Raw genomic sequence first — 25,177 nt, forward strand, 5'->3', positions numbered from 1 at the left:
ACTGTTTCTGATCGGTTGGCTGTATGGTGAGGTGATATGGGATCTGATGCATCAATATGTGATGTGATTAGATGAGTATTCATCTGGAGAACCTATTAATAGGAATCCAAAAAAAAAGTATAGAAGAGTATACACTTCTGTAAAGTTTGTTTTTTTTAGATCTACATAAAATATATTGTCATCTACTCTACTCAGTAACTTTATTTATGGCCTCTAATTCTCACTCACTGGGCGGTATCTTCATTTCCTTTTATAGAGTTATTTATCTATATCTAATATGTTTCCATATATATATCTTCCGCTTTGTATATCCAGACAGATAGATACCAACCGAGTAATTTACTTCAACATCTTAATGAATGGATTCGCTGATATCTGTAGGATTTAACTTAACTTACTCAATATATTCAATGATGTTCAGACAAGTTCCGAAGTGTTTAACAACCATGATGATGTTTTCAATAGCCTCATTATTGAAACTTCTTCATTCTATTCAACCTCATCGATGCTCATTTATCTTTAGCGTCGATATATGCTTTCGATCTATGGCCGCGATGCTTGATGATTTCTACTATATTTTCGGTATAGTTGCATCGAACGAAATTCCAATCAACACAAAGTTAAAGTTGCCCACAAGCATCCAAAGTAAAAGATTCTGAGCTATATAGTTCAGGAAGAATTATGAAATTTGGACCCATCATCTGGTTCTGCAAGAGTCCCTCCATTGTCCTCAAATAATCTCTTTAGATAATTACCCGACTTCTTGATACCTTTAAGTTTCCAATCGGGTTGCTTAATCGCCAACTGAGCATTTCGATAATCTTCAATACTTGGTGCTCCACCATCCGTCGATGGAAAAGCAAGTTCCGAGGACCAATCTTTAATTAATGGATCGTGGTTACCAGAACTCACGGTGAATAACCGAATGGCAATGTGTAAATATTGTGTGGAGCTTAGTTCCCAATCTTTGGATACCTCATTCTGGCCTGTGGGCGATAATAATATCAAGAATTGTCGAATGACGCCCTGGATGCAAAGACTATAAAAAGCTGAAAGCCACCAGATTCGACTCCGCATGTTTTCTTTCATGAAAACGACCCGGGATAGTTCATCTAGGTACTGTTCCATCTGTAATTCGATATCCCGTATGCAATCAACTTTACAAATGGAGACGTCGCATGCTTCATGCGGGCCCTCGAAGCCTCCTAACGCTTTGACGTGCAGAGCTTCGACACAAGTGCGAAGGCATGTGAGTGAGTAAGCAATCAACTGATTCTGCAGATTTACATGAGCTTAGATTTTAATCGATGCGGCTTGTGTCACTTACACTCCCAATACTTGCTTGATATATAGCTGCAGCATTTAGAAGCATTATGAAATCTTCTAGGGTGCCACTGTGTAGGGTCATCCAAGGTTGAATTGCATTCTGGGACTTTTCACATTCGAGAAGTCCCCAAAGGATAGTCATAATGCAGTAATCAAGCGGTTTCAAAACAGCTGATACAGTCTCATTCAACTTCTCTATCAAGAACATTCGAGTGCGGCTTAGAACTGCACAAAGTGGTGACTCGCCGGTTTCCAAGTTTTGAAGAAATCCGTGGAATTTCGGGAGGCTCGAAACCCTCATAATACCGGGAAGTAAATCTTTCTCGCGCTGCTCGAAAATTTCTTGACTGCAATGATTTGCGTGTAGCCAAGGTCTTTTCATATCTGATATTGCAGGTGAGTGTAACGATTCAGTGGTTTTTCTAGGACATAATGATATCGGAAGCATTTTGTTCTTGATATCGCCCCGCTTGCAGCCAATGCTATGCCATGGCCCACCCTGTTTGCCTTTACATTGACTGCAGCAAGTTTGTGCATCACACTATCAGTAGTTAGCTACTTGTTCTACATGTTTTGCATAGAAACATGGAAATGGACAGTGAAGCCATATAAGCTAACACTGAACTAATAAAGAGAGGAATCTTCTTCATATCTTGCAGGCGTTGCGATGCACGCCTTCCCGAAACAGTAAATTAAGCACTACCTGACGAAAATCCCTGCCTAAACCCTGCAAGAAGTATTTAACAATGAAAAGGAAGAAATATCGGACTTGATCACAGATCATCATTCCGCTGGAGCGAATACGAGATGATATATCAATGGACTTACTGGTTTCCGTAAGAACCGGCACCTCCAACACGCCCCCAGAGCTTTGACCGCATTTGCCTTAGCACGAGTGGCAGAGTCTAGAGGACCCATTCGACGAGGCGAAGATCCATAGGTTGTTGGCATACTCGAAAAACCCGGCGTCGAGCTAAAAACCCCTTCTTGATAGCTCGATGGTGTATTGCCGAGGCTAGAATCGCTTCTACTCGAGCTAGATTTGATCACGATATCGATTCCTTGTGATTGCAAATTGTTCAACGGCACATTCTGAATTGATTCTGCGCGACTAAGAGGTCGAGGTGTTGGCACATCCAATACTGCAGCAGGGGCTAGGTGTGTCTCTCTCCATGCTGGAATATCAGTTATAGGATTTTGAATCCTGGTAGCAGCTGGAGTGTTTATTTCCGACTGAGTAGTTTGACATGATTCAAGCGCATTATCAAGAGTGCTGTTGTCGAGCTGAGGGTTATCCAGCATGTCAGTATCCAGGTCAAGGTCATGTTGGTCCACAAGATTCACTAGATCCTCCCAGTCTGGGAATGTCTCACCACCAATATTCTCACCCGAAAAGTCGTTCGCAGAATTATTGAATGTAGCGTCGTTTATATTCAGTGGCATGTCGGAGAATAGCTCATCTGAGAAACCAAGGTTTTGTACATCGGCTTCAAAACCACCAGGTAATTCGTATAGAGGTGTTGAAAAATATTGGTATGTAGAGATGTCCACATCCATGTTCGTATCTCCAGTGTCAATGTAGTCATGATAGAACGATCCTTGCATATCAGCCTCAAAATCACCCAGTTCGGGTAACTCCAGGCTATGAAGTGAGGCGTCCCGGGTGATGATAACTTTGCGGGTGTCAAATAAAAACCGAAAACGGAAATTCAAACGTTCAGCAAGACATCGAGCCGTCTTAACCTGACAGTCTTCCGGTACATCAATAGATATCTCATCCGCTGAACCTTTTCTGAAGGTAATCAATTGGATATAAACGGAAAGATTTGAATTGTTATTCATATCTATGATAATTAGCATATGAGAATGATCGCTCTAGTTGATTTACCAATTCCAGAGGTATCTAGGAAGTCATCCATGATGAAGAGTGATTGATAGCGGGAACAACTAGTGTCCCGCGGAGGCCGATCACGTGAATGAAACAGCTCTTCATACGATGTGAGGCGAAGAATTCTTTCTAAAATATATTGAGTAAATAACAGTAAATGAAACTCGATTGCTGATATTGAAAGGCATCACTGACATGAAAACAGCAATGATAATTGAGCTTCTGATCTTATGTCATTAGAAGGCTGCGATGATTCCTCCCTCCTGCTGTTTGATCTGGGATTTGACTGACCGTCTTAATCAGACAGCTTAGCAATGGAAAAGATATTCTGTACAGATAGCAAAATAAATTCTGTGTGTCAGTGAACTTGTATAATTACAAACAGATTGAGCTCTTTCACAAAAAACATTTTCTTTTCTGTGAATTGTCATCGTGTCGATGCAGGTATTCAACCCATGGCAGGAAGCGAAGGCGGTCTTCAGAACCATCCCTATGCGCTAGACCGTAAATGGACGCCCTCCATCCAAAAGAAGTTTTGTCTAAAAAGGCTCTCTCCAAAAGAGGCTTTATTCAAAAAAAAGCTTCATCCTAAAAAAGTATCATCCCAAAAAAAAATTTAATCCAAAAGAGATTCTACTCAAAAAAGGCTCTGTTCAAAAAAGACTCTGTTCAAAAAGACTGCAGATTTTGATAATAATGATAAATTTACCTTACAAAATAGTAATGGCACGCTATACAGTGGGAAAAGGTGTGGCCTTAGTACATGGAGAGTAGTGGCTTTAGTAATAGCATCACACACAACCCCTCTTACAGCAGAAACGAGACTGCCGTTATGACAGCCCTGCATAGATGGAATGAACGAACTTCCTGTATCCCGCATCTGGTATCGGTCTATCTGAAATTTGAAAGTTACAGGTCAGCGATTGAGACCGCCTCCAGATATGGATTTTCGAGAGAGGACGGCCGTGAGTCTATCGTTCACAATTCGTGTCATTGCGAGAAGTAGGATGGCTACATAAGTAACTCCTCCCGCATACTATCTTTTCATTTCTATTTCTTCTTTACAAACTTCAAATGATGTCTTCTCAAGCAATGAAGTTTCCAGTCAACATATCGCAAGCCAATAGACCTTTTTGTACTTGTTGCACATATGATAAACTCCTACTGCAGCTTCAACAAACGTCTCTGTACTCTGAATATTCCGAAAGTCGACAGGACACCATTACTGAAGACTCATCATCACAATCCATCTCTGCCTCACATATCTGCAGAAGCAGGTTCTCTTACCACAATGGATTAGCTGAAGATCTTGATTCTACTGGCTGTTTTACACAACGTTGTACGTGCGGGGGTGAGAATGAAGACTCGAGGGAGCATGGTATGAAACCATACCTCACATTGATGTGCTGGCAATACTAATTTCTATGTATTAATAGATGAAGATGGCGTCGAAGAAATCCAAATACCATCTTTAACATCCCCAGATATTAACAGAATGTCGATCAATTTCGATATTGGACTAAAGTACATGGATTTTGAGCTTTACGATTCCCAGTTCGAGGAATGCGAAAGTTATCACGATTTCTGCATTGACCCATCTACATCAAGTGATAGATCGAATTTGGCCGGCCTTGATGATTACAAGAGCTCTGATACATTTGATACACCAAGGACATCTAAAATGAGCTTAGCTCAAGGGAGTTTCTGCTTACCTCCTCCGAACTCCCCTACTATCTCTTTGAACATGAGCGATGAATCCACGATTTCCCTTCCCACAGTCTATCCAGGCAACTTTTCCGAAGCTTTGGATCCTGATGAGTTATCTGGTGTTGGTGAGTGGATGTGTGGAACGATGAGCAAGCCGAATGATCTGAATGATCTCGAGGGGGAATTAGAGCTTTATAGAGACAAGGACGAAACCATCGGCCCTCAGTCAAGTCGGAAAGTCGGTCAAGCATTGGATACTTTCGCAATCAGTTTTTATGGTGTCCAATGACAGAAATAATAAAAGGAGGACAGACATCTTGTTTCAAGGCAAATGAAGGTGGAACTTATATACTGAGTAAGAAGACAATACTCGAGTAATGCGTAGGAGATATAGAATAAGTCCGATGAGTATTTTTAAGCAACATCTCTCTCATTACGACTACGTAATGCCGCAATGCAGCTAAGGTTGCTTGCAGATTTTTCAGTCGATTTCGATCCGCCTCGGGACCGAGATCACGTGCCTAACCAACATCCACTTCCAAAGATGTTCTAATTGCTTACCAACTACCTTTCCTGATCTCATCTTGGGTGAAGGTAATACCTCAACATCTTGTCCAATAACTTCCATTTAAGACAATTTCCAAAAAGCCCATGCGTGCGACGTTTCGGATGAAAAAAATTTCAAAGATCTTTTACTAAGCAAACGAAGCTAGATACTCGACGGTTCCATTACTAATGGGACCCTATGGGCCTACTCATGCGTGACCTCAAGATTCAAGAACCCTCTTATGGTATGATGTGCAAGCAAATACACTTGATGATTTATCATCTCTGATCTATCCCCGATTTCAAAATCTCCACAAGAGCTTGTTAGGATATTTGTGATTATTAATGATGGTGACTTCATCAAAATATAAATACTTGAGTAGGAACTTGATGATAAATGATTTATTAATCACTTCACTCCAAATTCTTCATTTATAACTCCCTTGAATATATAAATATACTCAACATCTTCAAACTTCCATCTCTCACACAGAACCCAAAAAAAATAACATCCAAAAAAATGCTCGCTCTCACAGCAACCACCGGCAACATAGGCAGCGCCGTCCTCCAAGCCATCCTCGACCTCAAAGTAATCCCACCCACCTCCCTCATAATCTGCACTTCCTCGGACCCCTCCTCCCCAAAATTCAACACGTACAAAGCCCAGGGCATCCAAGTCCGAAAATTCAACTACAACGATCCATCCAGCATGGCGGATGCCTTCATCGGCGTCACAAAACTCTTCCTAATATCCACTCCTCAAAATAATCTCGATTTCAACAATGCGTCCTACGGACAGGGACGCGAGTCCCGTCATTTCGCAGCTATTAATGCCGCAAGGGAAGCAGGCGTCAAACATGTAGTTTATGCTAGTCTCGCATTTAGTCTTGAGAGTTCTCCCGGAGTGATGCGTGCGCATCAACGCACGGAGGAGTATCTGAAGGGATTGAAGGATATCAAGTGGACGATTGTGAGGGAGGGATTATATCAGGAGAGTTGGCCTATCTATGCTGGATTTTTCAATACACAGTCTGAAGATGCTGATGCGAGGGAGGAGATTGTGGTTGCGGGGGATGGGGGTTTAAGTATGATATCTTTGCGGGATCTTGGGGTGGCGAATGCCCTGGTACTGGCGGATGAGAGTGCGAAGTATGAGGGAAAAATGTTTTTTCTTTCGCTGAGGAAGTCGCTTAGTATTGGGGAGATTTTGCGGATTGTATCCAAGGTGAAGGGGAGAGAGGTGGGTTTGAAAATTGTAGACGAGCAGGAATATGTAAGACATTATGTGGAGAAAGGGTTTGAGAGGGATATGTTGGAGTGGTGGGTTAGTAGTTATACGGCGTTGAGGGAAGGGGGTGGTGCGGTGATTGATGATGGGATTTGTGAGGGGCTTTTGGAGAGTGTGGGGGTTAAGCCGAAGGATATGGAGGAGACGGTTAGGGAGATGCTGGTGGGTGGTTTGAGGGGGTATGATAAGTTGGTTTGATTGGGTGTGGGATGAATTGTGGGTGTGGTTTTGTGTGGGTGGTAGATCGGAATTTGTAGTCTTAGGGTAAAAGTTTATTGTGAATTGGTCTTGATGATTATATCAGATGTTTGGAGGTTTATCTTGAGTATGGCCGCGTATTTATGGGTGATAAAAATAATGCTGAGCTAAGGATAGTGAAGTCAACTAGGCAGATTGTAGAAGTTATTGATATTAAGAGCATCACGTTCACTACTGATATCTGTAGATGATTACCCACCTAACTTGCTTCATAAACCTCAGTTCAACGAACTCGATCTCAGTTCAATTATCCACAGTAGAAACTTCCTACATCGGCCCATCCATTAAAGTGGGTGGGTTTAAGATGTGAAAAGAAGAGATCGATCATGAATGAAATGACGTGTTTAGATAATAGAATTTTCTCATTTAAATGCAAGTCTATTTTACAATGTATATTCCATGTATTCCAATTCCCTCAAATGTCCCAGTACTCCCATGTTTCCGATGTATCATGCCAATAAATCAACTATTAAGCCAGTAAATGCAAATAGGTAGGCATCTTAGCGAAAATGCAAAATATGCCACCCTCATACACAACTCCGAAATTAGCAAATGATTAGCGTGATAACTCTACATATGTAGATTCTTCCTTGTATGTTCGTGTATGCTCGTTCCTAATACCCGTATCCCTTTTTCCCATTGCCGTGAGTAGGTGTTTCTTTCGTTTATGATGAGAATTCTTCAATGGTTTGAATATTAACGAAGGTTTCGGCGTCTACTTCCATTTAAATGTCAGCGTCGCCTTCGTTTTCCAACACAAGCCCATCAACTGCTTCCCCATCATCTTCTAACTCCATATCATTCTCGGCATCCATTTCAACCTCTGCTTCCTCGTCACTATCCTCGGCACTTCTCTTTCTCTTCTTCGAGCCCTTCGCAAGCCTCTTTACAGCCTTCTTGATAATCACCTTCTTGCCAGCACCGTAACCTAATTGTTTCTTGTCCCCAGTTCTGTTTACCAAATGCTCAATAGGGCAAATAGTGCTCTCCCAATCAGCAGAACCCTCGGATGTGACAGCTCTGCAGCGACCACATGTTTTTCCATGTCGGAGGAACAATTGATGAAGAGAGTACTTCAAGTGATCTGGTATTCGAACTTCACAATGACTAAAAGTTTGGTCGCGGGTTGCTCCTTCTGGGACCCAACCAAGCCACTTACAATGACGCCAAACATGCGTATCAACAGCAAAGCTTGGTCTCCCCAAGCAGAACAAGGCAACACATGCTGCAGTCTTGACGCCGATACCAGGCAAATCCATCAGCACATCCATAGCAGCTGGTTTATCCAATGCGTGAATATAGTCAATTGAGAGCATGTTCTCCCCCAAGCTCTTGATCTCAGCTTCCTTTTGCTCCTTAGTCTCCAAAACCTTTCCAATGAATGGGACTGAAACATCAGTATCGACTTCTTTCAATAAAATCTCTAGAAGCTCGGTATTTTGATCGTAAACCTTCTTGAGTATTTTCTTGATGTTACTACCCTTCACGTTGGCAAGACCACCTGACTTAATGGCCTTAACAACATCTTCTTCCGGTGCAGCAAATACAGCCTCCCATGATACACTGCCTGCACCCTTTCCAGATGTTCTCAATCCAAATCTCTCTTTCAGGCCTGCCATGGATTTGTTAGCGTTTCCAGCAGCGGTTGCAGCGCTGAGAAGAGTTCTCAAAGTTGCGTCAAGAGCATCTGGAACCTCTCCACAGCCAGTGACAGTTTCTGATGGAGCTGGAACTGTGTCAGGGGGCTTGACTTCACCATGCAAGGCAGTCAATAAGCTGTTTACCGCCTCGGCCTCTAGAATGGTGGGCGAAACATGATCGGGGAAAGGTGTTTGACCAAAGACGAGGCCATAATTCTTCTTGTTTGTCTTGGGAGCCTTTGTTGGGAATGCATCAGTCTCGTTGGTTGTGTCGGCTACCTTCTTGCGCGGTAATCTCTTCTTCCTGGACTTCTCTTCCTTGATGTCTTCAAGGAGATCAGTTGCGACTGAATCGCCAAGATCAAGTAGCTTCTCCTCATCCTCATCCTTGATAAGTGGAGTTTCAACAGCAGCCTTGGCTGCTCTGGCTCTTGTAGCCTTCTTAGAAGCGGTAGTTGTGAGCTCCGTGCCAGTATTGCCAAAGTTATCATTCAAAAGGTCACCTTTCTTGCCCAGTCCATGAGGAAGGACATCCCAACCACCTATCATTGGCTCAGCTGGTAGCTTTGCTTTCTTTTTCGGTGGTGCACGCTTTCGAGGCTTAGTTGGAGAACCGGTGGCGACATTTTTAGAAATTTTCTTGGCATTAACGGGCGTAGCCGGTGGAGAGGAGAGAGTGGCAGCAGCAGTATCTCGATTTGCTGCTGCTTCTGCAGCCCTGGTGGCCGCGCGAGTAGGCATTTTGGATTTGATAGTATTGCTCACGGGATTTGACCGAATCAAATGCAAGTTAAGAGGCAGGGCAATGAAACATAGAAAACAGCTTAAAGAAGAGAATAAATAATTAAAATAATTAGGTTCAAACCAGTTTGATAGACTGATGTGAAGAAAAGAAAACAAAAGAGGCAAAAGTTGTAATTGTTGTGGTTGTATGATGGAGGATAATGTGTAGGTTGAAGAAAGAATATTGGAAGTAAACATATATCTTGGTGTTTCTATGATGATGATACATAATGGCATAGGTAGAAGCGAGGGATTAATACAGCCACTAACACAAATCAAGTAGTTTCTTGATGGAGCTTGATGTCAAAAGAGTAAAGTATCAGGTACTAGTGCGGGGTAATTTCTACGTGGGGTATCTTCGGGCTAACTTCTCAAAATTTTGGAAATATGTTGAAGATGGTTGAGAAGGAACTTCAAAATAGTTGCAGAGGAGAAAACTTCAAAAAGAAAAAAGAAACATCGGAAGTTCTAATTCACCTTGATTGAGTTTTCATCATGAACACAACGAGTATTGAAATGAAATGGATCATAATAATATATATATTCTCCTTTTTTTGTCGAGGAAAATGGATTCTTTTCTGATATTGACCTGAATCTTACATTCATCTCAATACGGCTGGTTGAATGATCAGAGAATAGAAAGATAAGAGTACTTTCTCTTCTGTTATTCATCTGTATACATGTTAGTACAATATATACAGCTGATCAATTGTCCTATAGTAGAGAACTCAACCATCAAAACTATTCACCCAACTTTTGGCAAAGAAGGAAGAGGTAAAAATAGTCTGTTTCCTGATATTTCATCTATATTCGTCTCAATATAGCTGATTGACTTGCTACAGGATATCCTTGAAAGTGGGGAGGAAGTGATAGTGGTTTGAAGTCTTGGATCCGGAAGAGAGTGTCAAGATTATCACAGAGATATTTTCCTTACAATTCACTTGGTTTCGTTATGAAATAGGCTTCATCAGCTCTGGTTATGCTTTCCCATTGCAAGAAAATCATTTGGTACAGCCCAAGGCAGAAGAAGCTTGATGGACCAACTGGCAAATCCCACTGCCAACAACGATGCAGAGCATGGAAAGGAAAAGGTTCCCTTTATGAATTATTTCCATCATTAAGGGTTTACTGGATTTCTGTAATAAGATTCTATCCTAGACCGCAGATATAAAGATAGTGCACCAATGGACTTATGTATCTAGCCCAAACTCATTTGAAGTAGCAGAAACTAATAAATAGTAACTACCCTAGAACAAGTGGTGGAAGCATCAACAAAGTCGAAATCTTATGAACATCGATATGTAAAGTTTGGATTAACCAGAATAATTTATTCTAGGTAGACTGTTCTTTGCGATGTTCTGAATCGTTAGGGTCGAATCAAATATTTATCGATATTCCTTCTTAATCCAGAATTCCTTCGGTTTTACTTTGATGATTCTTGGAATAATGTGCTAGAAATCCGATGAGTGCTGGAATAATCAAAGATGTTATTGTAAATATTGTAAATCTCATAGTTTCCTAATGCGATAATCTAAATTCTCCCCAGAGTTAACGACTCCTGACAGACAGAAGTTCAACAAAATTTTCTATCACTTGAAATTTTGGAAAAATATCTTTAGACACCAACTTGTTTAGCACCTCACGTACATACTCAACTCGAAATTCCCCTTACAAGACTCAACCAGGTTACCATATATCTATTCATCTAACCTATTAAAAGCTCATAATTACATCAACCTTCTCAAGCCCGAGCTAAAGGGCGAAAAGATAAAATCGTGCCAAAAGACTTGATCCAGTAAATTACAATTGCACCTCAACAACTGGTCCCTTCCACTCCACTTTCCCAAAAGTAACATAGTATAATATACAAAAAATCATAACGGCTCCCGTAACAAGAGAACTGTAGTTCATATTTGCCGGCGTAACCGGTAAAGCGGGGGGCCAAAAGCTAAAGAAAAGAATGGTTATTAGATAGATAACCGCGAAGGAATTGTTGATGATGCCGAATAAACCGGGGATGTGCCATGGTCCTGTTAGTTCGGTTAGTGTTAGTTCTAAAATAGAATATTGGAAGAGATGAGATGAGATAGGAAATGAAGATACGACGTACCCCAGATTAACTGAGCACCAGCTGTATTTACCAAAACGGGCTCTTCGGAATTCTCATCAAGCTTTTGGAAGCCTCCCGTGAGTCGTCGGTATAATAAGAGAACAGCGCAGATTAGGTACGAGCTGTAGAGTCCTGCTACTGATAGAGATACTACGTCATTGAACACGGTTGCGGATCCAATATTGATCAGTGCAAGTAGACATGAGATGACAGTAGTGACAGCAATGGACCAAAGAGGAATGGTCGTGCGGCTATCGACCTATCAATGGAAATAGCCGTGTTAGTGTGATGTTTAATACAGATAAGGAAGGAGCACACGTACCTTTTGAAGGGTTCTCCAACCAGGTACACCGTGATCTCTAGCAAAAGACCAAAGCATACGGGAAGTCGAAGCCAGACTACCGACTGTGGCGCAAAGAGTCAAAATGGTAACGATTGAAGCCATAGCTGCTGTTCCACTTCTGGATCTTGTCGCTTGGAGAAAAATCTCGATAAATGGATATCCGGTGTCGGTGGATAGAGCATTGTTGATATCTCCAAGACAGAACAAAAGTGCGATTATCATTGCGAATCCCAGACTTCCATTTAGGATGACGCTCAGGATGATGGATCTTGGTACTACTAGAGAGGGATTGCGGATTTCTTCTGACATCTGTGTGGGTTATTAGTTTTATAATCTTGCGGAGCACTATCTTATGCCTGTTTTTATGGAAAACTTACGTGGAATGCTCCATCAGCACCTACGACATATTAGTGATTTGCATGGAAATTTCAGAAGTTTGGAAAGCTTACCAACAAATGCAAAGACATTCCCAATGATTCCAACAAAAAATGACACTCCCTGACTGGGCCAACCACCCCCATTAAGCCAACCACCAAACACATTACTTGCGGTATCATGCGGTGCGAGTATAACCAATGGAACCAAGATACCGAAAAATCCCAAAATATGCAACACAAGGATTAAGCCTTCAAACTTCGGCAGTGAACTACTAACAACCGTATTGATGAAGACGGCAAAGAAAATCGCCGCCCAATATAATAATGTACCCTGCCATGCCGTCTCCGAAGCAGCGTACGAGGGCACAGTCAACACAATCAATCCCTGAATCAGAGTACCAGTAAGATAACCCCCCGAAGCAACGACACCTTGCCAACCGGTGACGGTCATCCAGCCGGTGAGATAACTCAGAAATTTACAGCACCACGGAGGAGCAAGCATAGAAACCCAATGATACTGGCCGCCTGAAGTAGGAGCCATAGAAACGAGCTCAGACAGGGTAGAAAAAACCGACAAGTTCCCAACCCAGATCAAAAGAAACCCATAAATAATTCCAGCCGGCCCGCCATTCTGAAGTCCACTGATGAACACCGTTAAGCTTCCTTCCCAGGTAATCAGAATAGTACAGCTAAATCCGAGAATGGACATAAAAGCAAAATTCCGCTATGAAAAACGTCAGTACATATTCGAAGGAAAACCCTCGTGACCCACAGCTGGCTTGTGTTTGCCAAGCCACAGCCATATATAAAGCTATACGGGGGATATTCACGAAACACAAAAACAACGAACTTTAAGCACTGGTTTCTTTCCCAGTCGTATCAGATCATCCCGGTCTTTATTGTCGCTATTGCTATTGGAGCGATGCGCCGCAGCTCGATTCTGCATGCCGCCCAGCTCGACAGCTTCGATTTCCGGATCGTATTTCGAGGCCTTCATATTCATCTTTGTGATGGAAGCCTAGGTTGCGCTCTGCGCTGCTGGAGCTTCAATGTATAAAGTTCCAGGTTGAAATAACGAGTTTGCGTTTCGTTTGCGTTCACTGCAAACAAAGTGCTGGTGAGTCGAGAAGCTAAAGGGGGAGTGGTCAAAGGGGAGGGAGGGAGGAGATGCATATATTATTTTAATTGGACTGCTGGTGGGTTCGCGCAGGGGTTGGGGAAAAAAATTCAATATGCGGGTTACCCGCTTGCATTTTACCGAAGTAGTGGACGTTTACAGATAGACCGACCGGTTTTATCTGTTCTAGGCCAGGATTCACACCCCTGGTGCATATTGCCGTTCTGTGTGGGGACATGCATCACCTGGTAAACCTACCTTGTTCTATGGAGTCGAGCTGCTTTCTCGGGAACTGCATTATTCATGCTGTGATAGTGGCTGAAATATGGATTACAGTAATACGATATTGGTGGTGGCGGGAATTCGAACCCCTCCTCATCATCATCAATTTTCAGCTAATTTACATCGACCTTCCAAGTTCGTGTCTTTTTTATAATTCTAGATTGACTCGTTTGGCTTTGTCCATCCCACAAAAATCCTTCATCAACCGCGATTACTGCATCCGATTGACCAGCTGGATGAGCCGGCACAAAATCCGCTAATTCCTGATCGTCCTCGTCGTCTTGACTTGTCAGGCTCAATTTCTGACTGATTATCTTTCCAATCTTTGCTCGTTTGCTCCCTTCAGATGAATTAACATTGACGTCGCGATATCCTTCCACAGTTGTGCCACCTCGTCGACGCAAGTCGTCTGTCCGTAGCATACCCGACTCCAGACTATCGAGGAAAGGTTTCAGATACGGAACGCACGCTGTGACTATACTGAGGCACTGAACAATCTGGTTACAGATAGTCGTGGTCCACGGATCGAACGTCGGATCATGCATCTCCTCGTTCGAATAATAGAGCTGACAAGATACTGCGGCAACAACACTACATCCGGTTAGTTAGCTGAACATTTGATCGGAGATTGGTATTTATGCTACTGACCAGATACGACTACCGAAAATACATATCAATGTGAGTTTTCTACTCCAAGTAGTGCGAATATGTAATGCTATAAAAGTTATAAGCGAGACCAAACTGGCATCCGTTACAATATTAACAATAGCATTGTAATTCCAAAAAGCTGTCTTCCGGGAAGAAAAGTCAGCAAGGGCTAAAATGCAAAATGCAGAAGATACTGACTTGGTCAAAACAATCACCATAGATGCCATCCCACACTCTCGGAAGCCGACATTGAAAGGCAACGGCAAAAATTGAACTAATCGCCCACAGAGATATCACAAGCCCCAGAATCTTCGTCGCCATTCTTTCAGCTGGGATAGGTGTAAAATCATCGATGAATAGGACTATAGACATTTTTGCAAAATACAAGCTGGTAATATAAAGCAAACTCGCCGAGTATTCCGCCTATAAAACTATCAGTGAATATTGCGCATCCATATTGTGTTGGAATGCGATTAATTACTTTTTGAAGGGCCTCAAGTTGGCCATCACTCATTGTCCCAAGTAATTGGCCAAAGCCATTTTCACAAGCGATTACCACTGCGACCGACTGACCGATCGAAAATAACTACAAATCGACTGTTAAAACATATATTTAGCCATAATAAACAATTGCCTAACATACCAGCGATATAGTTATCAAATGATCTTGCCACTCAAGCTTTTTGAAAATAGCCAGCTTCGTGCCCAGACGTGCACATACCCCCATAAAAGAGGTAGCAAGCGGAAGCCATACAAAAATCTGCACTAGAGGAGTCTTATTGGTATCCGTTATTAAAGCCTGCGTCTGATTCATGTTGAAGGCCTAAAGAGGGGGAGGGAGGGAGGAAGAGTGAATGAGCAGGAAAAAAAAAAAGAGGCTACGAAATGTTAGCAGTCATGGTTATGCTTGCCAGAGGATGTGGAGGCGCATACTAACTATATGGCTCTTTTTATGATGCTCGCCGTGCGCTGCTGCGCTGGGCTGGGCTGTGGACGTTGATCTAAGTGGAAAAAAGCGTACCAATTATTGAACGTTGACATTAAGGTTTCATAACCGTGAGCGTTAAGGTGAGACGGAGCGCTGACATTTCCTGCACATTCTTTTTGCAAGAAAAAAAAACTATATTGCGTTTTCTAGCATAGTATAGGTGGTATTGGGAATCTCAACTACGATATGCTGAAGTCTGTATTGCATAACTTTAAGATTACTAGCAAGATCAATTCCCCATTGAAAGAAAGTATGTTTTAGTATACTGATATGCAAGGGCCTATTATTGGTAGCAGTGGTGTTATCACCACCCTTTCCAAAAGGAAGAGGGACCTCGCTAGAAGATAGGAAATTCAATCCTTGTCAGTCGGTCGTATGATGTCCCGTCTCCCTCTGAACCGTTCAGCTCTCTCAACAAGTTACGACTGGAAAGCTGTGATTACTCGTGAGACTTTTGGTGGTATGCACACAGTGTGGTCTTCTAAAAGAGGAAAACACTCGCTCGTTCCCACATAAATTGCGCAACTAGAACCCAGACCCGCGTGCCAGTTCCCCAAATGGCAGCGGCCACATAGCTCCCCTGAATCGGCGTTCTCCCAGTGGATCCCGTGCGTCCCTTCATAAATAGTTTACCTGTCTCTGTTGCGAAAGCTAGAGCTGATGAGAGGCATGCCAATGTTGAGCGCTGATCCCCTTGCAACCATATCTGCCGGTACAATCGTTTTGGAGCGGGCCCCACTCAGTAAAATCACTTGATGCAGAAACGCGAAATAGGATTTGAAGAGCGAAAGTATGATTCGACTTCTCACACCGAAGAACTGTTTCAATGGAATATTCCGGGACCCACGGAGTATTAATTGTGGCCTAGGACGATCCGTCGGACCCATCTTTTATGGACATGCTAGGTACTTGCGAGCGAAAGGAACATTTTGAAAGAACAAGTGAGTTCATGGTATGCTGTAGGATAAATGCAAACATTTCCGCTTGACAAGAGTCATTCAATATTTGCATTAACTGAATAATTTAAGGTGGCATCGACTAAAGCTAAGCCCTGCCACCCCAAAGAGTGGTCATTAGACTTCGATTCTTATCACGACACGGCCATGGACTCTTAGCTAGTGGTATCGCCCAAAATTGAGTTTATAACCAATCCCAATTAGGTATAGTTCCCCATCGCTCCTAACGGGAATTGTACCACTAGTTTGGGACGCCCCAGCTAGTGCTTACCGGGCCCGGTCAGACCATACGGAAGTCGTTCCGAACCCTAGTTCCCGTGTCCTGAGTAGAAAGCTTGACTTTTCAAAGAACGCGCGCCCCGAGTAAAATTTCTACACCAATGACTAACCAGGTTTAATCTGCAAGTAGATGCGTGCAGCTAATACAGGATCTTGACCCCTTCTCTCAACCCCAGGAACCCCCCTCTCCAATACAACCTCACAGATATTCATTTCAAGACTCTAGCAAAATCCATTTGCACAATTTCGACAATGACTCTCGAGCTTCAAACCGTTGATCCCGAAGTGGATTTCCCAGCCATTGCACGGGGCATGTTTGACTCTTATGAAAACCCTTCACAAAAGTTTTTCCACGTGTTTTTCCCCATCCATGGAACGAGCGAAGAAGCCCGGGAAAATGCCATCGACGAAGCAGCAACTAGGCTGAAGCTCTGGCATACGCACGATCCATCCAGCCACTGGCAAAAGGTCGTTGATACTGGAACTGGGAAAATTGCGGGTGGGGCCTTGTGGAAAATTCACAAAGAGAATCCATTTGCGAACCCGCCTCCTTCCACAGTGACCTGGTTTCCCGACGACAGCACCCGCAAATTTGCCGCACAGGCAATGCAGACACATTCTGGACCTCGGTCTAGAGCCGCGCCGAAACCTCATATCTGTAAGTAAAATTGTCAATTTCGCTGCTCAATTGCTGACAGGATTGCAAGATCTCTTCATCATCTTTACCCATCCAGAATATCGACGCAAGGGTGTTGGCCAGCAATTTATGGACTGGGGTATTAAGAAAGCAGATGAGTTGGAATATGAATTCTTTCTGGAAGCAACACCCTATGGACGACCCCTGTATGAGGCGAATGGTTTTGTCTACGTTGAAGAATTCGTCAATCAGCCGCAAACCGATACTCCGGACGGAAAGTGGAAGGAGATCGAACAGAAAGTAGGCCCCTTTACTTTCTGGCTCATGAAGAGGCCACTTGGTGGAAAAGTTGAGGCAAACAACACGAGCAAGCAGTTGAAAGACAATTAAAGACAGTACTTTGCTCGTTTGGTGGCCGCTCGAGGCCTATACAAGAGCGCATTTAACTTAACTATTCCTCCCAAAAGGTATCTTGCAAATAAAATAGACTTCGAAATCGTCACCATAAATAAAGAATATCCTCCAATACCTTTCACCATCAAGGCCATTCATCGTGTTTATAACTGCTCCACCCAAATTAACTCATTCCCAACATTCCTTTGACTCCCCTCCATTTACCTTTTATCCCAGGTCCATACCCAATATTTACCACCGCCGTCGTAAAGGCAAAGCCTTTTGTTGTATCCGGAATCGGATATCTAAGCGGTGGAGGAATAGACGTACAAGCCGGAGACCAGGGCCAACGATCCTCACAGATAGCTTTGATATTACAAAGGCCCCTTAATCCCTCCTCACCAGCAAATCTTCCATATCCACTACCAGCCACACCACCAAATGGTAACTGAACTGCATAGTATGCAGCAAAGTCATTGATAGCCACCATACCTGATTTGATATTCTTGACAATAGCATTGAGCTCCCAATCTTTGGATCCAAAAACTGAAGCGCCAAGACCGAAGTTGGGGTGATTCGCGATATTGCAGGCATCTTCGGGGTTCTTGGCTCTCATGATAACGCAAATTGGTCCGAAACATTCTTCATTGGCAATGGCCATTTCGGGTGTGACGTCGACGATGAGCGTTGGGGTAAAGTAATGGCCTGAGCGATGAACGGGATGGTTGAATCTTTTTCCACCAACGAGAAGACGAGCTCCATCGTTGACAGCTGCTGCGATCAATTCCTCGAGTCGGTCAAATGAAGCATCAGAAATAACGGCACCGACATCAACTGGTGAGTCAGCTGTAGAATCAAGGGCAGAGCCGACTCGTAGAGCTCGGATCCGAGGCTCAAGTGCGGCCACGATTTTGTCGTAAACATCCGGAAGGCCAATAATTCGTTCGATGCCAATACAATTTTGCCCGGCTGCTTGGAACGTTCCACGAAGGAGAATCTCTGTAATACGTGGGAGATCTTTGACTGCGGAATTCATGATAATTGCTGCATCCTTTCCTCCAAGCTCGGCGACAACTGGAATCAAAGGCCCGGATGCTGCTGCTGCTACCAATTTGGCGACGGGTCGACTGCCAATGAAAGTGATATGGGAGATCCTAGGATGAGATGTAAGATGATTTGCAGTATCTGGCCAACATGTAATAACCTGAATCAAATTGGAATCATGGCCGCATGCATATAATGCTCCCCTAGCAATAAGAGAGAAATGCTGTGCACTCCAGGCAGTATTTTCCGATACCTTAACCACTATTCCATTTCCAGAGAAAATTGCCGAGATTATTGGGCCAAGCAAATTATGGAGGGGATAATTCCATGACACCAAAGCAGCAACAACTCCTAGCGGTTCGTATTGTACCGTGTTCTTTTTGTACATCATGAGCAAGTTCGTAGGCCTTCTAGAAGGACTCAAAGCCTTCTCACCATGCTTCAAAGTCCAACTTAGCTTTTCAACGGTCACTAAGATTTCTCCCAATGCAGCATCAATCATAGTTTTGCCAGAGTCCAAACATGCAACCTTGCAAATCTCTTCCTGGTGATCCATTATATATGCCATCATAGAACGGAGAACTTGTCGTCTCTGAGTAAATGTAGTTCGTGCCCATTTCTTCTGTGCGATATGTGCCTTTTCAATCACCCTGTCAATATCTTCGCTCGTGGAAGGAGTAACATATCCTAAAAATTGTCCCGTCGCCGGAGCATAACATTGAATATCTGACGTTCCGGAGGCCTATAAATTATCAGCATGACTCTTCCTTACCGTATTGTGTATCCACCAACCTTGATGCTCGGATTCTGCAAGATCTTTTTCTCCTCCGGTGCCTTGAGTTCAGCAATTGAATATTGTAGGACCGGCTCCGCATTATACCATTCAATGAATCGAATTGTTCCATAGAGAAGAAATGCAACGAATACTGTAGCTCCCAAGGCTAAAGTGAACATGAGCTTTTCACTACAAAGATGTCAAATGATGTTAGCAATGAAACCCAAGATTTCCGAACAAATAGAAAGCCAAACTCACACATCTCTATGGGTCCAACCTTCAAAGGGTCCATCCGGAAGAATCTGTTCTGCTTCCATTATTTCCAATGCACTTCAAGCAGAAATTGGCAGGTTTTGATATGGTTCTGTCTTCAACGAGGCAGCCAAGATGGTGGTGCTGAAAGAATACCTATTTCCAGAAGAAGATATCCAGCACTCTACCCATTCACCCGAGAAGATTCGAAAGACTAGATCATGTCATTCAATTATCAGCTGAACTCCCTCAAAGCATCTTTTCAGAGAACAAGAGCTTTGTAAAGAAAAGAAAGAAATTGTGTGGTTGTATGGTTGTATGGTGGCACAGTCAAATAAATTTCTGGGGAGAGCTTCATCCTTGTTGATTTGGACACGGAACTTTCCACACTCAATCCCGAGAAATCATAACTTTATGAACTGCAGCAGTTCAGCCTAAATTCAGTATACCTCACGGACCGAAGGGCCTCGTGCTGCTGAATTGGGTAGTGCCTTAAATAATATAAGCGTATTGTAGCAAGAATGGGAATGTCATGTTATGGTGAATGGCGAAAGGCCCAATCTCATCATATATATTCAGATGTTGCGGGGTCGAGTTCTAACCAGCAAGTGTTGTCCCAAGAACAGAGAATGATAATCATAAGGTCTTATAAGATAAATCTTCAAGCCAGGATCCCGAACATCCATTTATATGTAGGCTTATAGGATATTCAATATTTACGTAATATTTAATGCTATTTGTATAGTTAGGATCTTACAAGTCTCTAATTCTATATTTCTTGCCGTCAGCAATGTTTAGTATCCAAGCATTACAATGTCCGATCCATCATCTATCCGTCCTGCGAAGTATTGAAGGGTGTTTTTTTTGTTGTTCGAGTTATATACTATATATCATAATTGTAAGATCTTAGGATATACGGAATATACACATACACTTTCAAATCATCAGGTGTACATAGACCGCCAGGATGAGATGGCATACCATACATCTTGCGTCTCCAAATCACAGTTAGATCAATATCTGAACGTCAGAATAGGATTTTAACCAGATGAAAGTGAAAATGCTTGATTCATTTAGAAGCGATAGTATTTGGGCGCTGGCCGAGTGGTGTTCCCCCAACAAAAACGTCAAGTGCTGGTTGTTTTAATGAGCTATACGTGGTATAAGAGATCTTCCCCGTCTCTTTACTGAATCCTACAAACCGAGTTCACAAGTAAACTGGTGTAGCTTCCAGTCTTTCTTTCTGTGCTTGGCGCTACAATACTTGACAAATTTCCCTTTCTTCTCACATTTCCTACAACTGATCAAATGCCCTCCGACTCCACAATACTCGCAACATTGGCCCGCAGTCCATAAGCCCCTGGCTTTATTACCTTCGCAGGTAAACTTATGCAGTTTCCACGCTTTATCTTGATGCTCGACACCACAATACTTGATTATTTCCCCTCCCTTCTCGCATTCGACGCAAAGAATGAAATTCCCTCCTCCGCGTCCGCAATAGTCGCACCACTAGGAAACTGGAACTTCCCTGTTGATCCACCTCTGCAAAATCTCGTCAGCAAATTCCCGAATCCCCTCTACGAAATCTTCGTCCGTGATGTTACTCGTATCAAGCATTTCTCTATCCGACTCAAAAACTTTCTTACAGACTTTGGTCGTCATAGATCGTTGCCACTGTCTACCATTCCCAATAAAATAAGGCTCCCCAAGGAGTCCCATCTCACCATACTCTATATGCGACATCCAACCACAAATATATCGTCATTGCATGGTGTACCAACAGGACCAACACTCGTATATCGTGGAGGAAGTAGCAGAACAGTCTTTGGGGATTTTTCTCCATTCCCTGTAAAGTAGCTATGGTAAGTGTCCGATCCTGGTTTCCTTTGTACTTTGTTTTCGATATCTTTCTGCCTCAGATCACTCACATGGACGTGCGACAATATTACATCACGAGATTTAACCAACTTCGGCTGTTCGTTTCTGATTTGAACTATTAGCTCTTGGTTTTCTGCACATTTTAGAAAGAATTGTCGAAACACTTGTGCAAAAATTATGTTCCGGTTTTGCCATCTCGATTGATAAAATATACGCTCAAGTTGTGCGGACGACAAGTCATCGGCTCCTGCTTTTCGGTTGGGGTGTACGCTACAGGTGGCTGGAAGATAGGGAGATTGTTGAAGTGATGAGTCGTAATGGAACGTGTTGCGCCTCAGTGATGCACGACGAAAAGCTTCTCGATCATAAAGGCTGCGAGCCGAATATCGCTCGCTATTGACTGAACATTGGTAGTTGATGAGGGTAACCAACGTTCTGAGAGGGATTGGTGGAAGGGTTTGCTGTCCGGCAAGTGCTGGTTCGAGTGCTATTGGTTCAGTTGATGCCATGACTATGAGAGTATAGCTGTATTTAAAATAGCAGGTACGAAACTATGGTTTCCGATAACCAAAAGAGAGCATTGTAAGTATGATTGTGACGAATGTATGTTTGCAGTTGAGAAAGGAAAAGATGAAAGACGGAGAACGGAGAAATAAAAGAATATTTTTGAACGAGCAGAAAACGGAAGGAAGGAGCTGTGCTCAAAATTAGCTGTGCAGAAAGGAGAGAACCCCTTCACAGGTGAAGCACTCGGATGAACTTATCAGACAAAATTCTAGTTATCAACCCATTATTTAAACATAAGATCGAGTTTGTTATGTCAACATTGATTAATGTTGTCTCCCATAGGCAATAGCGAAAGCTTTTGAAGTCTTACAAACAAAAACTATATCGAAATGCTCAAAAAACTACAAACATTAAATCCCGCACCCAACCTGCAACACTAATAAAACCCCACACCCTCAACCATCATAAATGCGGCGCTTCACTAACCTCCACCAATTGCAAAGCCCTAGTAGCACCATCCAAAAGCGTAGTAACAGTCGAATAAGGAGCCAACAAACACTTCTCAAAAAAACACTCAGGAACCTACGACGAAGCAACCGCCTCCCTCTCAATAAGCTTTCTCTCCATAGAAACCACAATCGTGCCTCGCCTAAATACCCGAAGCAAGTACAGGCGATGCAGTAATTGTCATAAAAGTTTGCGGTGGAGCTCTACTCAAAGGTACTATCGTCGTGCTACTTTTCCCTCTAGCAACATCGCGCACAGTATAATAAATAGTAGAATACATAACTGTAGTTGTGAAAGTAGTTGTAGGCGTCATGAACTCCTCGCTAAAAGTTGGATTCTTGGGTCATGAATATTAGCTCATGATTATATCACATGGGATATTTGGTGGAGGCATAATCTACTAACCGCAGTAATCAATGGCAATAATGTTGGAGTTTCAACTGGTGTAAGGTCGGGGAGGAGAGCAAAAGCAGTGGGGCTCCAGGTTGCTATGTTGAATCCTCCTTCTCTCAAATTGCGCGGGTTGACTTGCTCATGCTCATACTCAACAAAATCGGTTTCGGCGTCATCATGTCGATAGATTGCAACTGTAGACGGAGGTTGGGAAGTAGGAGAAGGGCCTTCTGAATCGGGACTTGCTAGCTTAAAGAGGAATCAATATCAGCCTTATCATCGATAACTAGCAAGAAGCTAAACTGTCCTCTGAAAATGTTGACCTCCACTCGCTAAACGAGTACGACTTCACATCTGCTTTACTTCGGATATAAGGAACAACTTACACTAGAAGGGACAGCAAACAAAGACGTCTGTACAAACTGTTTAAAATCCGCTACAGCAGTAGGAGAAACCGCCGTCCCCTTATCAACACTGAACCCCAAACTATTTTGAAAGCCCTCCGTAGGAGATAGTCTAGAAGTTTGTTGCAAAACCAATGCTGCGGAAGAGTATACAAAGATACCCAGGAGGAAAAGAGAGTGTGTCAACGTGATATGCATGATTATTTGAAGACTTGGGTTCTCGAATATGTGAAGGGTAATGTAATGGAAGTAAGAGAGTTGGTATTCTTGAAAGAAGATAGATAAAGTCAGATGTTGGACGGTGGAAAGAAGGCCACTGAGTGATGATGATAAGATATTTATATTCCAAAATTTCACTCTCAGGGAAAATATAGCTGTTAAAATAAAACATACATTCTAAGCACCAAGACCAACCACAACGCCGCTGATCAAAGATACTAAGTCCAGAACTGTGCCAACGCTCGTGAATACCTATTCATAGGCCTCTGCGCCTTCCCCTCGATACCAGAAACCTGCGAGCCAAAAATACACAAAGAGATAATTTCCAATTCCAGTAAACCGCACCCGTAACCTACCGCAGCAGCAAGTAGTTATGCGCTTAAAGAGTCAGCAAGAGACATGACAGTGACCGTGCATCCATAAATTCACTTCACATGTGCCACCAACATGTTTCTACCAGTGAGTTAATTGGAAGTCATCATATCTCGCTACCAGCAAATTTGAAAGAAATGAGGCTGGGTGCTAGCGAGTGCGGAGCTTTAAATAAAAAGTGTTTGCAACTGTTAGTTTTATCGGCATTGTAAGCAAAACAAACTGTTGGGAAATCAAGAGCTACTGCGTGCACTCACTGAAGCTCAGCTCACCTTAAGTCCACGTTAAAAAAGGTCGACTCGGGCACTTCCATACAGCTGAGTGAAAGATTCGGCAGAAAGTATAGAAGCTCATTACTGTCAAAGAGTACAGCGGTCTTGCCTGGTGTTAGTTTATGTGCAAATGTAAAGTCATTGCATGCGAAGGACTAGTATAATTAAGAGAATGGAAACGATCTGACAATTGTTCAAACGATTAATAAATAACAAAATTATAAAATTAAATCCATTCCATAGTATAAAGCCAAGAACCTCGAATACATTCAGAGATTCAAAAACGAATGCGTTTTTGACAACAACGCCCATGCTAATGCCCCAATAAATGGAAGATTATCTCAATTGCCCCCAATACATTCGGGGATAAATATCATGCAAATCATAAACCGGCACACTCCCCACAAGACTCAACGACATCCTCAAAATCTTCATCTCTTGAGTTGCTATCTCCATCCTATTCGTTTATAAGATCGCTCTCTTCGTGAATTTTGGTGCTTTTGTCATTAGATGTATCCCCAGTCTCCAAAGCATGCCATATGCAAAAGAAACTTGCAAAACTCCAAATCTACTAGAGTTATCAAGAACCAAGAATCGTCAAAAACGGTAGCACAATGGTGATCTGAAGCACTACCTACATGAAGTAGTGATAATATTCCGGCGGAGACGAATATCATTGGGGGAGGGAGGCAAGTCCCTCTTCAAAGAAACGCTTTGTCTCCATGATTGCACTCAAAGCTTTCCTTCTTGGGTTGATGATTCCCAATATGGATCAGGGCTTTAAATGCAAGTATTCGAAGCACCTAAGGCTGGCACTAGGTTTAGTTCTGTTTAGGAACTACATGGAAAAGAAGTATGCGACGATTTGATAACCACAACATAAGTCACGCCATAGTGAAGGAATTCAACATTACAAGCCAAATAAAGAATCTTTCTATGCTTCGCAAGCCAGGGGCCTTTGGATCAAACAGATATTAAGTATCTAAAA

General features: G+C 42.8%; 11 protein-coding genes across 11 annotated transcripts; 3 read left to right on the top strand and 8 right to left on the bottom strand.

Annotated features, from left to right (window-relative positions):
* Positions 1 to 669: 669 nt before the first annotated feature.
* SS1G_05289 (predicted protein) lies at positions 670 to 3,245 on the bottom strand (the record flags this gene model as incomplete). The annotated part of the gene is made up of 4 exons (XM_001593811.1): positions 670 to 1,026; positions 1,328 to 1,867; positions 2,155 to 3,170; positions 3,215 to 3,245. 4 exons carry the CDS (start codon positions 3,243 to 3,245, stop codon positions 670 to 672), a joined length of 1,944 nt encoding a protein of 647 aa, XP_001593861.1.
* Positions 3,246 to 4,288: 1,043 nt separating this feature from the next.
* SS1G_05290 (hypothetical protein) lies at positions 4,289 to 5,210 on the top strand (the record flags this gene model as incomplete). The annotated part of the gene is made up of 2 exons (XM_001593812.1): positions 4,289 to 4,592; positions 4,651 to 5,210. The coding sequence occupies 2 exons, from the start codon at positions 4,289 to 4,291 to the stop codon at positions 5,208 to 5,210; spliced, it is 864 nt and encodes a 287-aa protein (XP_001593862.1).
* A 777-nt stretch (positions 5,211 to 5,987) lies between these two features.
* Positions 5,988 to 7,204, top strand: SS1G_05291 (hypothetical protein; the record flags this gene model as incomplete). Its single annotated transcript, XM_001593813.1, has 2 exons — positions 5,988 to 6,934; positions 7,201 to 7,204. 2 exons carry the CDS (start codon positions 5,988 to 5,990, stop codon positions 7,202 to 7,204), a joined length of 951 nt encoding a protein of 316 aa, XP_001593863.1.
* Positions 7,205 to 7,738: 534 nt separating this feature from the next.
* SS1G_05292 (hypothetical protein) lies at positions 7,739 to 9,394 on the bottom strand (the record flags this gene model as incomplete). Its single annotated transcript, XM_001593814.1, has 1 exon — positions 7,739 to 9,394. The coding sequence occupies one exon, from the start codon at positions 9,392 to 9,394 to the stop codon at positions 7,739 to 7,741; it is 1,656 nt and encodes a 551-aa protein (XP_001593864.1).
* Positions 9,395 to 11,403: 2,009 nt separating this feature from the next.
* SS1G_05293 (hypothetical protein) lies at positions 11,404 to 13,269 on the bottom strand (the record flags this gene model as incomplete). Its single annotated transcript, XM_001593815.1, has 6 exons — positions 11,404 to 11,466; positions 11,578 to 11,805; positions 11,869 to 12,198; positions 12,267 to 12,286; positions 12,339 to 12,990; positions 13,117 to 13,269. The coding sequence occupies 6 exons, from the start codon at positions 13,267 to 13,269 to the stop codon at positions 11,404 to 11,406; spliced, it is 1,446 nt and encodes a 481-aa protein (XP_001593865.1).
* Positions 13,270 to 13,778: 509 nt separating this feature from the next.
* Positions 13,779 to 15,127, bottom strand: SS1G_05294 (hypothetical protein; the record flags this gene model as incomplete). Its single annotated transcript, XM_001593816.1, has 3 exons — positions 13,779 to 14,256; positions 14,600 to 14,736; positions 15,035 to 15,127. 3 exons carry the CDS (start codon positions 15,125 to 15,127, stop codon positions 13,779 to 13,781), a joined length of 708 nt encoding a protein of 235 aa, XP_001593866.1.
* A 306-nt stretch (positions 15,128 to 15,433) lies between these two features.
* SS1G_05295 (predicted protein) lies at positions 15,434 to 16,005 on the bottom strand (the record flags this gene model as incomplete). Its single annotated transcript, XM_001593817.1, has 2 exons — positions 15,434 to 15,638; positions 15,935 to 16,005. 2 exons carry the CDS (start codon positions 16,003 to 16,005, stop codon positions 15,434 to 15,436), a joined length of 276 nt encoding a protein of 91 aa, XP_001593867.1.
* A 783-nt stretch (positions 16,006 to 16,788) lies between these two features.
* On the top strand, positions 16,789 to 17,563 carry SS1G_05296 (hypothetical protein; the record flags this gene model as incomplete). The annotated part of the gene is made up of 2 exons (XM_001593818.1): positions 16,789 to 17,194; positions 17,244 to 17,563. 2 exons carry the CDS (start codon positions 16,789 to 16,791, stop codon positions 17,561 to 17,563), a joined length of 726 nt encoding a protein of 241 aa, XP_001593868.1.
* A 425-nt stretch (positions 17,564 to 17,988) lies between these two features.
* Positions 17,989 to 19,702, bottom strand: SS1G_05297 (hypothetical protein; the record flags this gene model as incomplete). The annotated part of the gene is made up of 4 exons (XM_001593819.1): positions 17,989 to 18,014; positions 18,059 to 19,352; positions 19,403 to 19,574; positions 19,644 to 19,702. 4 exons carry the CDS (start codon positions 19,700 to 19,702, stop codon positions 17,989 to 17,991), a joined length of 1,551 nt encoding a protein of 516 aa, XP_001593869.1.
* Positions 19,703 to 21,146: 1,444 nt separating this feature from the next.
* Positions 21,147 to 22,024, bottom strand: SS1G_05298 (predicted protein; the record flags this gene model as incomplete). The annotated part of the gene is made up of 3 exons (XM_001593820.1): positions 21,147 to 21,179; positions 21,419 to 21,483; positions 21,730 to 22,024. The coding sequence occupies 3 exons, from the start codon at positions 22,022 to 22,024 to the stop codon at positions 21,147 to 21,149; spliced, it is 393 nt and encodes a 130-aa protein (XP_001593870.1).
* Positions 22,025 to 22,671: 647 nt separating this feature from the next.
* Positions 22,672 to 23,524, bottom strand: SS1G_05299 (predicted protein; the record flags this gene model as incomplete). The annotated part of the gene is made up of 3 exons (XM_001593821.1): positions 22,672 to 22,866; positions 22,935 to 23,171; positions 23,309 to 23,524. 3 exons carry the CDS (start codon positions 23,522 to 23,524, stop codon positions 22,672 to 22,674), a joined length of 648 nt encoding a protein of 215 aa, XP_001593871.1.
* Between the last annotated feature and the right edge of the window lie 1,653 nt (positions 23,525 to 25,177).

Source organism: Sclerotinia sclerotiorum, genomic scaffold (genome assembly GCF_000146945.2).
Source record: "Sclerotinia sclerotiorum 1980 UF-70 scaffold_6 genomic scaffold, whole genome shotgun sequence".
Taxonomy (NCBI): domain Eukaryota; kingdom Fungi; phylum Ascomycota; class Leotiomycetes; order Helotiales; family Sclerotiniaceae; genus Sclerotinia; species Sclerotinia sclerotiorum.